Below are 10681 nucleotides of genomic sequence, written 5' to 3' on the forward strand. Positions count from 1 at the left end.
GCAACATAAATAGCAAAGATAATAAAAAGAAACATACCCGTGTGATTGTAGACTACATCTGTAATGCAAAGCATATTCCATTCATTTTTCATTTTTTCCACTAATTTTCCAATTTCGTTCCAAGAACATTTTTTATTAGGAGTTGAAAAATCAGGATTTACTTCCAGCTGGTCAGCCAATGAGTAACATGACCTAGACTGACCAAGTTTTTGCACTGGTGTTAAGTGAACCATGTTGTACCCTACAAAGCAATAATGAAATGTATTAACATGTTTCTTCCCCATCAAGGGATAAGTGTAACTGTGCATTGTAAACTGCCATGGCCTGAAGGCATATAAAACGACTCTTGGGCTCATTAGTGTCTATATGATAGACTGCCTAGGAAGCCTACATGTTATTACCTCAAGTATTTCATATCAATACAATCAGTCAGTTAATCAATCAATGTTGATTAATTTATCAATTAGTCTTACCAAGCAATGGGCAGAAACCATTCATGGAGTTCTACTGGAAGAATCCAGGAGACCTAGGGGTATCTGAGTGATTCCTATTTCAGGGATACTTTTGGAAAGTCCAAAAGGTTCTGCTAGCAGAACACTAGATGTAGCCCTGTAGATGCATCTAGAAATAAAAAACTGAGTTTGAATCAATGTAGTTCTTACCAGATTCCTTTGAAACTTTAAGACGATCTTCCCATCCATCAAACGGTCCCAGACACTTAGCTAAGAAAGTCTGGAGTGTAATACAATCCAAGGGCAATACATGATTGTCGGCACCAACACGCAAAAGAGGATCCACAACTATGTAGCCTCCCCCACTTTTCTGATTTCTGGAATAAAACACACATAGATTCTATCAATGTAACAGGAAATTACATACTAGGGTTAACTACCTATTAACAAGACCTATCAGGGATTGTTGTTGCCTTGCTATTTTAAATTTATTATTTTGATATTTTAAAGAGTATTTTGAATCATACAAATACTTTCAAGCTTAATTTTTTTTAAAAAATTAACATTAGTTTTTTGTGAGGGGGGCTTGATGCAGTATATGAATAAAATATTTTGTTTATTTAGTATGCATATTTTCATTCACACATTCATGTATACTGACATTTTAACATTTTATAAGGAAATAACATCATTCAATTTAGAGTAGTTTTATGTAAATAAATTCCATATTAAACTCAACATATGTATAAATTTTACACATAAAAAGTTTGGGAAGAAGAGGAGTAGGAATCAGAACCTCCAAATCTTGCAACCCTACTTGAGCAAATATTGCACACACCCCAGGGGTCCCACCCCACTGTCTGAAAAGCACTGAGCTAGAAAATGGTCAAAAAGGCATATTCCAAGTGAGCTAGACCAAAAGCTGAATACACTAATATGGACTAAGGAGCACATGTGCAGAATTTTTATACACCATAGGCTGCATCTGCACTGCAGAAATAACTGAGTTTGACACCACTTTAACTGTCATGTCTCAATGCTATGAAATTCTGGGAATTGTAGCTTCGTGAGACATTTAACCTTATCTGTCAGAGAGCTCTGGTGCCACAACAAACTACATGTTTGCATTTTGCATCCAAAATAAAACTGGTTTTCACAGAATTAAACGTGACATTTTTCCCCTTCTGGAGATGCCTTTTAGATACATACAGTTCTCTGTATGGAATACCTATTTTCCTATTTCCTGCCCCCCCCTCCCTGCTACTCGCTCCCCAACAAGGACTGCCAGCTGGTTAAGGACATCAAACAAAGCATGCTCCTTCTAGCAGCCTTTCCTCCACAACCAACATTCACTTACTCGTGGCTAAAATAATACTGGTAAGACCCAGATATCTGGAGATCTAGTTTACAGTATTTGTCAGAATCATCTTCTTTTCCCGTTGGGTTGTGCCAAGATAGGCATCTGAACTTGTGTCTATCAAACACTTCTCCAGCAGCTGGATAGTTACAATACACGTTAACATGCTTGCCTTGTAAGGTAGGGCCAAGCCGGAACTGTAGTTCAAAACCTGAACAATGGAAAAGCATGGATGTTTTAGAATACAAACATGTTTATTTTTAAGGCATTAATTCAGTATGAAATTCAAAGCAGAATGCAATGCAGCCATCTGGTTTGCTCTTCTTTCTTCTGCCTTTCTTTAGGTGGGCAGTTAAAAATGTACTATTCCATCTGGCTTTAGACAAATTTGAAAACAACTTTAAAAAAAAAAAAGATAAGATTCCTTTTGCATTTATTTGGTTGTTAGATATACTTTGTCATGCTGTGGGTTTTAAATTGTACATCAGGCAGAAAGGCAATCTATATATGATTTTAACAAATAAATAATATATGGATAAGCAAGTAAGTTTGATATTCCTACCTAGGTACCAATCCTAAGCAGGTCTGAATAGAACTAAAGGCATTTTTACACTTAACATAATCACACTCTTTAGTCTATACTGGGTCACTTCTGGGTACTGTTGTCACGTAGCACAGAAAGTAACAGTCATTTTTTAAAAAATAATCATATATAATTTATTTATGTATTTAGTTGGTAGGGTAGAAGATGTATAACCTTCCTTTTAGAGTAAATGCAAGACAGCATAAATAATTAAAACCATAAAATGTAGCAATACAAAGACAAGAGCTTGGAAAATTTGCTTGTTTGCACTGCAAGTCTCAGAATCTCTTGGGCAGTTACTGCAAGTTGTAGTCTAAAAGATAGAATCATAGAATCATAGATCACTTACACAAGCCTGCATGAAGAACACAGCTAAAACTAATAAATAAAACCAGATGGCACCATATACACAACAGCCATAGTAGAGTCCTAGCACAGTTATAGGCAAACAAGTGAGTGTTAAGGGATCATTTGAAGTCATGTAATGATAATGAAACTAGAAGACATCAATAAGAACAGAGTTCTATAAGCAGGGGGACACTATACCACTACAGTACTGATACAATTATTTCCTTTGCTTTAGTTCATACAATTTTCATATGTGATAAGGGCTTTACCAAGGAGATATGGATAAGGGTTTTAGAAATCTCTCTGTGTGTGCACCTTCAAGCTGCCTGTTAATCTATGGCAACCACATGGATTTTATAATTTTCTTAGGCAAAGAATATTCTGAAGTGATTTGCCTTTCTCTCAGACATAGCCCACAACACCTGATATTCCTTGGCTGTCCCCACTGAACTAATCAGGCCTGACCTTATTTAGCTTCCACAATCAGATGATATCCAGTGCTTTCAGTGTATTTAGTCCACCCCTTAGAAACCCACTGGTAATTTTAGCCTAGGTTCCCCAAAAGGTTTAACATTTTGAAACAACTATAACAATGTACCAATAATGGGTTTCTCCTATGGGCATTGCATAAAGGACAGTTCATGTGACCAGGCCCTAAATACAGTTAAACAGGTTGTCCCTGCCAGGTTTTCATGCACTGGATGTTAACAAAATACTACAGATGGGAACACATGCCTGAAATGTAGTGATAGCTAATCAACTACCACTTTTTTTTTAAATGGCTTGTGTCCCAGTCCCTCCCCTACACACACACTACAGAGGACCCATTGAATCAGAGTTGTTCTACATGTTGACTTACTATTCAACAACCAAGTCAATGGGTCTACTTGATTTGGGACTAACATTCATTAGCATTCAGGCTAATGATATTTCATTAGATTTCAACTGCGATTTCAGTTAACTGTGACTTAGGTTGCTTCCATACTGCAGAATTAATGCAGTTTGATGCCATGTTAAATGTCATGGCTCCATCCTATGAAATCCTGGGATTTGTAGTTTGTTGTGACACCAGAGCTCTCTAACAGAGAAGGCTAAAAACATCAGAAAACTACAGGTCCCAAAATTCCATAGCAAGTCATGGCAGTTAAAGCAGTGTGAAACTGCATTAATTCTTCAGTGTAGATGCAGTCCAAGTATTAAATCCAATAGCTATGACCTACTAGAGATCAATGGAAATTTATCAATGGAATTTATCTAAGGCTACATTTATTACTAACATTGTTTCAATAGGTCCACTCCACTGTGGACTAGCAACTGGATTCAGATCAAGGGTAAGATTTATATAACCCTCCAGATGTTGCTGGACTACAACTCCCAGAAGCTCTAGCCATATAGACAATGGTGAGGAATTATCTATATGCATATATACAATTCACACAACCTTAGGACTTTTTTTTGCAAATAATGTGCAGATGGTGAAACAATCAGAATTACATGTACATGAACAATCTGGTGCCTGACTTATTTGCTATAAATGCTCAGTTTATGCTCCCCAAAAACATCAATATTTTTATTGGTATACTCTAAGTCTACTAAGCTACTAATGTGAACAAAACGGTGATGTCTTTCATAATGACCAAGGACTAGATTTTGCAAAACTCGTGCTCTAAAATCTATAGTGTGACAAACATGCACAGTTTCACTTAAAGAACCACAACTATCTTTTGCTTCAAAACAGGTTGACCTCACGGATTTCTATATAAAGGAAGGTATTATGAATTGTCTTGTGAGAGTAGATATCCTGCAAAGCAGGTTAAAAGAAGTTCTTGTTGTGTTTCTTCAAGTCATTTCTGACCTATAGCAACCCTAAGGTGACCCTATCATGGGAAGTTCTTGGAAAGATGTTTTCAGAGGGGTTTTTGCCTTTGCCTTCCTCCAAGGCTGAGAGAGTGTGATTTGCCCAAGGTCACCCAGTGCATTTCCATGACCAAGCCACTACAATATGCTGTCTCTATGTATAATCGAAAAATTATAAGACAGGACTGATACAAGAAGGGATTTCAATAATCATTTTAGAATAAAGGATCCATATTAATCAACAAATGGAACTAAAGGTGCATCTACACTGTAGAAAAAATGCAGTTTGATACCACTTTAAGTGCTGTAGCTCCATCCTATGGAATCCTGAAATTTGTAGTTTTACAAGGTATTTAGCCTTCTTTGTCAAAGAATGCTGGTGCAGCACAAAACTATAAATCCCAGAATTTTCTAGGATGAGCCATGGAATTTAAAGTGGTATCAAACTGCATTATTCCTACAATTTAGATGCTCCTTGGGCCAACACAAATATAAGAATGAAACTGGGTCAAGTGGAACTGAGTAATCTGTGCCTTTTGTTTTATCTGTATCAGTTACCTCCATTTACTGATAAAGAAATAAACTGGGAAACAGAACATTTTCTGTTACTGTTATTACAGTCTCTGGCCGGTTACAAACCGGCACTTGGGACGTCCGCAGGACGTCCCATTTTAAAAAAGGGGCGTCTCTTCTAGACGCCCCTGGGTCTAATACAGACTCTGTCCGTACAATATGGCGCCGGCCATTCCACACGGCCGGCGCCATCTTTACGTATCGGACGCTGTGTGTCCGAACATGTCGCGGCGCCTGTGATGTCGCGAATGCACCCCTGGCGCCTCGCGATGTCACAGAGGCGCCGCAGAAAGAAGCTCCATTTTGGAGCTTCTTTTTTGCTCCGTAAGGGAGCCGTGCGGTGTGGCTGCGGCGGCTCCCTTACGGAGCAAACGGCGGCAGTGGCAGACCGCCTCAAAGCGGCGGTCTATAACCCGCCCCAGATTTCTTGTATTTAAGACAATGCATATAGGAGTAAATCTTAGAGCGTTCACGCTTTACTACTCCCTTGACAAAGCTGTTTATTAAATTAACTAAACAAAGACTAGGCAAGTGAAAACGTTTGCCTGTTTTATACTGTAAGATCTACACAGGTTTTGAAATGCATTGCTTAAATTATACATCTTTCTATCTGTATGTTCTTTCTGCTAGAACATAACAATGGAAGTAAAAGTGTACAATTCTAAAAGTATCTCCATGGTGGGATGACCTTGGGCAAGTCACACACTCTCAGCCTCAGAGAATAGCAATAGCAAACACCCTCTGAAGAAACTTGCCAAGAAAACACTATGATAGGTTTGCCTTAAGATCACCGTAAGCTGGAAATGACTTGAAGGCACACAACAACAAAAACAACAACAAATCCAAAGTCAACTCAACATAGTTAACAACAAAGTTAGTCTGGCTCTTAAGCTTAAAAAATCAATACAAGACTGCAACTGTATTTGTATATAAGTTGTGTCTCCCTTATCTGAAACGTCTGGGACCAGGGGTGTTTTGGACTTCATTTTTCAGATTTTGAAATAACTGCATATATATATATAATGAGCCCGCTGGGAGATGGGACCTAAGTCTAAACAGGAAATTCATTTATGTTTCTTATACACCTTATAAACATAGACTGAAGATAATTTTAAACAAAATATTTTAAATAATTTCATGCATGAAACATACTTTGTGGACATTGAACCAGTATCTCAGCCACCCATATGGACGATTTTGGATTTAGGAATTCTGGATAAGGGAGACTCAACCTATAACCGTGGAATGCTCTTTTTATATATAACCACACTGTGGAATGCTGACTTAATGTATTATTTGAGCTGCTTCCTGAAAAATTAATGATAATATTGACTTTTTACGTCAGGCATTATGCATCTCCTTTCGTAAACAGCTCCACCCGTTCTCTCTTGTGTCTGAAAAAGTAATTGGTGCACCGCTTTCTCTACCTTTGCCCAGAACTTGGCTTTTCAGACTTAAATCCTTACAGCAGGTTACTGAGAATTAAGAGTTTGCATGGCATATTGGTCTGAGTGTTGGACTACAACTCTGGAGACCAGAGTTTGATTCCCAGCTTGGCCAGGAAACCCACTGGGCAACCTTAGGCAAGTCACACTCTCTCAGCCTCAGGGGAAGGCAAAAGGCAAACCTCCTCTGAACTCAACTTGCCAAGAAAACCCCTTCAGGTCGCCATGACTCAGAAATGTCGTGAAGGCACACAACAATAACAAGAAGTGTTTGCTATCTCCTCTCCCTTTCCTTCCCCCAAAATGTAGGCCACAAGCTTCCGTTGAACTTGGCACAGAAGCACCTCAGGATGGAGGGAGACAGATGAGAACTGTTTGAATTTCCTCTTGCACAAGGATTAGTCTAGGATCAAAGTTGCCACACAACATGATGCATCTAAGGAAGTAGACTGAAGTCTATGAAAGCCAGCTTCTTTATTTCGGTTAGTCTTAAAGGTGCTACAAGATCTCTCTACATACTGAACAACACCCAAAGCCGCACACAGGGTAAAGTGGCCACTGTTAATACTGACCTTGTTCCAGCCGGAAGAGGGTCTTGTCCAGTTTTTCCATGTCGTTGAGGAGAAGGACTCGGGTTTGCTTACCATGAGGCATCTTGACTACCTGGATTTGTACACACTTGAAGTAGACAGAGAGGGACTTCTAGAAGACAGGAGCAGCTCCTAAACAAGCAGAAAAGAAACAACCGTTAGATTTTGTTGTTATTATGTGCCTTTCTGACTTATGGCGACCCTAAGGCAAACCTATCGTGGGGTTTTCTCGACAAGTTTCCTCTTTCTCTTCTTCTTCCAGTTTAGCACCATAGATTTACATGGTATTTTACAGATACAATCAATTCAAAACATTAAACCCCGCCCAAGGCGTACAATCTAAAAACAATAAAATGTAAAATTAATACAGTAATTATACACAAATTGTGCAGACAAAGCACAATACCATAAAAGTATTTCTATCCTTTTAATAAGTAATCTGTTTTAATATTCTAACAATTTAATTCTTGTTTTAATGTATCACCTTTCTATGTTTTCGATTGTATTGTTTTTAAACGTTGTGAAGCTGCTCTGAGTCCCGGTTCTGGGAAAAGACACAAATAAAATATGTGGTTATTGATTTGTTATATTTATTCATATCCCGCCCTTCTCCCGGACTGGGATTCGGGGTGGCTTACAACATTAAAAACATCTAGGGATGGCCATGTTGGCCATATAGCAAATCCAATAACATCCAAACAATGATACCATTTTATTTGACCAACCAAAGTGCAGAATGACGTTTTACAAGCTTTCGAAAGCTTGCAACGTGTAGATTGTGCATTTCGGTTGGTCCAATAAAACGGTATCACATTGTTTGGATGGTATTGGAAACATTAAAAACAATACGTTTTTTTTAAAAAGATACAAAAACAATACATTAAAAATAAATATTAAAGCTACCGCAATAAAATTAAAATGCAAATAATACAATAATAAATAATATCTTTAAAAAATAATACAAAATACAAATTCACCTTTAAGTCACCTTGAAAGTCCTTCAAAGAGAGAGAGAATGAGAGAGAGAGAGACTTACATTTTTACCCCCTTGAGAAGAAGGAACTAAGTTTGGAGGGCAGAGTCTGGGGCAAAGGGTTGCCCACAGAGGCTCCCTGCAGCCCAGCCCAGCCCTGCCAGTGTCCCCTGCTGTCACTCTCCCAGGCCACCAGCTGTCCCCTGCCTGGAGCCCCCATTATCCCCCCCTGGCTGCTGCCCCTGGTCTATAAATATGGAGCCTGAGAGCCCAGGCTGCCCTTCACTCACCGGCGCCAAGGAGGCTCTGCCGAAGGAGGGAGGGAAGGACGGGAGCAAGGAGGGTGACAGGAGGAGAGGGGCGGCAGGGATGCAGCCTAAAAGGGGAAGAGGAGGAGGAGGCCCAGGCTCCAAGGGGAGGGAGGGAGGGATTGGGAAAAGAGCAGGAGGAGAGAGAGAGAGGAGGAGGCGTTGCCAGCTACTCCAGGGCAGGCCTACTAGGCCGCGTTGCCACAGTAACGCCTCCATTTTGAGGAGGGGGAAAGCGAAGAGGAATCATAGAGTTGGAAGGGACACTAAGAATAGCCATCCAGTCCAACCCCATTCTGCCATGCAGGAACTCTCAATCAAAGCACCCCCAACAGATGGCCATCCAGCCTCTGTTTAAAGACCTCCAAGGAAGGAGACTCTATCACCTTCCGAGGAAGTGCATTCCACTGTCGAACAGCCCTTACTCTCAGGAAGTTCCTCCTAATATTGAGGTGGGATCTCTTTTCCTGTAGCTTGCATCCATTGTTCCGGGTCCTGTTCTCTGGAGCAGCAGAAAACAAGCTGGCTCCCTCCTCAATATGACATCCTTTCAAATATTTAAATAGGGCTATCATATCACCCCTTAACCTTCTTTTCTCCAGGCTAAACATCCCCAGCTCCCTAAGTCGTTCCTCGTAGGGCATGGTTGCCAGACCTTTCACCATTTTAGTCGTCCTCCTTTGGACACACTCCAGTTTCTCAATGTCCTTTTTTAATTGTGCCCAGAACTGGACACAATATTCCAGGTGGGGCCTGACCAAAGCAGAATAGAGTGGCACTATTACTTCTCTTGATCTCTAGACACTATATTTCTATTGATGCAGCCTAAAATAGCATTGGCCCTGTTAGCTGCAGCATCACATTGTTGACTCATGTTCAAGCCCTGAGGATGTTAAGAGGGACAGGGTTTTCTAGGGCAGAGAATAACATCCAAACAATGATACTTTCCATCATGCCACCAACCTCTGAAGATGTCAGACACAGCTGATGAAGAAAAGGAATAAATTCTTCCAGAATATAGAGAGTTCTTGTAGCACCTTTGAGACTAAGGGCCAAAACACACTGCAGAAATAATCCACTTTGAGACCTGCCCTGGCCCAGTGCTAGGGAATTCTGGGAAATGTAGTGTTCTGAGGCATTTAGCCTTCTCTGTCAGAGAGCTTTGGTGCCACGATATACTACAATTCCCAGAATGTCCTTGCACTGAGCCAGGGCAGTTAAAGCAGCCTCAAACTGGATTAGTTTTATTATTATTTTATCATGTTGATGTTGTATGTATTTTATTATTGTTTTTATTATTGTAATTTTTTACTGTTGTAACCTGCCTCTATCCATTGGATCCATTGGATAAAAATAAATTATTATTATTATTATTATTATTATTATTATTATTATTTCTGCAGTGTGTTTTGGACCTAACTGAAAGAAAGAAATTGGCAGCATGAGCTTTCCTAGACTTCAGTCTACTTCCTCAGATGCATTTGGTGGAGTGGAAGCCAGGCACAGACATATATATGCCATTGGTATATGAGGATGTCAGTTCAAATTACAAATCCTTAGTGTATGGAGATGAAGTTGCAATTTGAATTGACACCCTCACATACAATGGCATATATATGCTTGTCCTTGGCTTTCCACTCCACCAAATGCATCTGAGGAAGTAGACTGAAGTCTATGAAAGCCCATGTTGCCAATTTCTTTCTTTCAGATAGTCTCAAACATGCTACAAGATCTCTCTATGTACTAATTTTACAGACTGACATGGCTATGTTCTTCCAGAACATGGCCACATAGTGTGAACATATACATGTTGCAAGCTTTCCAAGTTCCACTGGCTTCATCAGGCAAGGAGTTACAAACCATATAGGAGAAAGAAAGAAAAATTGAAGATTATGTTAGTCCTAGGTCTCCATTTTGCTGTCTTTGTTCTTAGATGGTATGGAGGGGTATTTCTTACAGGCGGGAACCTCCTCTTTCTGGCCATGTGGTCACTGGGAGATTTTCAAAACCAAGGAAATTTAATGTCCATTTACAACACAAAAAAGATGCTTCCTTTGGATCCAATATGTCTCCATCCTTTGTGAGGCATATTGTAGGCAAAGGATACCGAATTTCTCAAGAAGCCTTCTTGCTTTGCATCAGGAAAACTGTAAGTGGTGTTGAGGTAAAACATGCCAATCCAATCCCAATATTAG

General features: G+C 39.7%; 1 protein-coding gene across 8 annotated transcripts in view; it reads right to left on the reverse strand.

Annotated features, from left to right (window-relative positions):
• The window catches only part of LOC149316485 (glycogen debranching enzyme-like), a 59992-nt gene extending 50522 nt beyond the window's left edge, over positions 1-9470 (reverse strand). For 3 of the 8 annotated variants that reach the window (XM_089515638.1, XM_089515645.1, XM_089515646.1), the window contains exons 1-6: positions 8242-8371; positions 7690-7749; positions 7188-7337; positions 1810-2020; positions 663-829; positions 38-241 (exon numbers count right to left, since the gene is read on the reverse strand). In XM_089515638.1, the coding sequence (XP_089371764.1) occupies positions 38-241; positions 663-829; positions 1810-2020; positions 7188-7269 (664 nt within the window). In that variant the 5' untranslated portion in view covers positions 7270-7337; positions 7690-7749; positions 8242-8371. Of the gene's footprint in view, positions 1-37; positions 242-662; positions 830-1809; positions 2021-7187; positions 7338-7689; positions 7750-8182; positions 8210-8241; positions 8372-8468; positions 8702-9449 lie in introns of those variants that run through there. The other 5 variants (XM_089515640.1, XM_089515639.1, XM_089515643.1 and 2 more) reach the window with 5 other exon arrangements.
• Between the last annotated feature and the right edge of the window lie 1211 nt (positions 9471-10681).

Source organism: Sceloporus occidentalis, unplaced genomic scaffold (assembly GCF_023333645.1).
Source record: "Sceloporus occidentalis isolate IW3139 unplaced genomic scaffold, rSceOcc1.0.p SCAF_3, whole genome shotgun sequence".
Taxonomy (NCBI): Eukaryota; Metazoa; Chordata; class Lepidosauria; order Squamata; family Phrynosomatidae; genus Sceloporus; species Sceloporus occidentalis.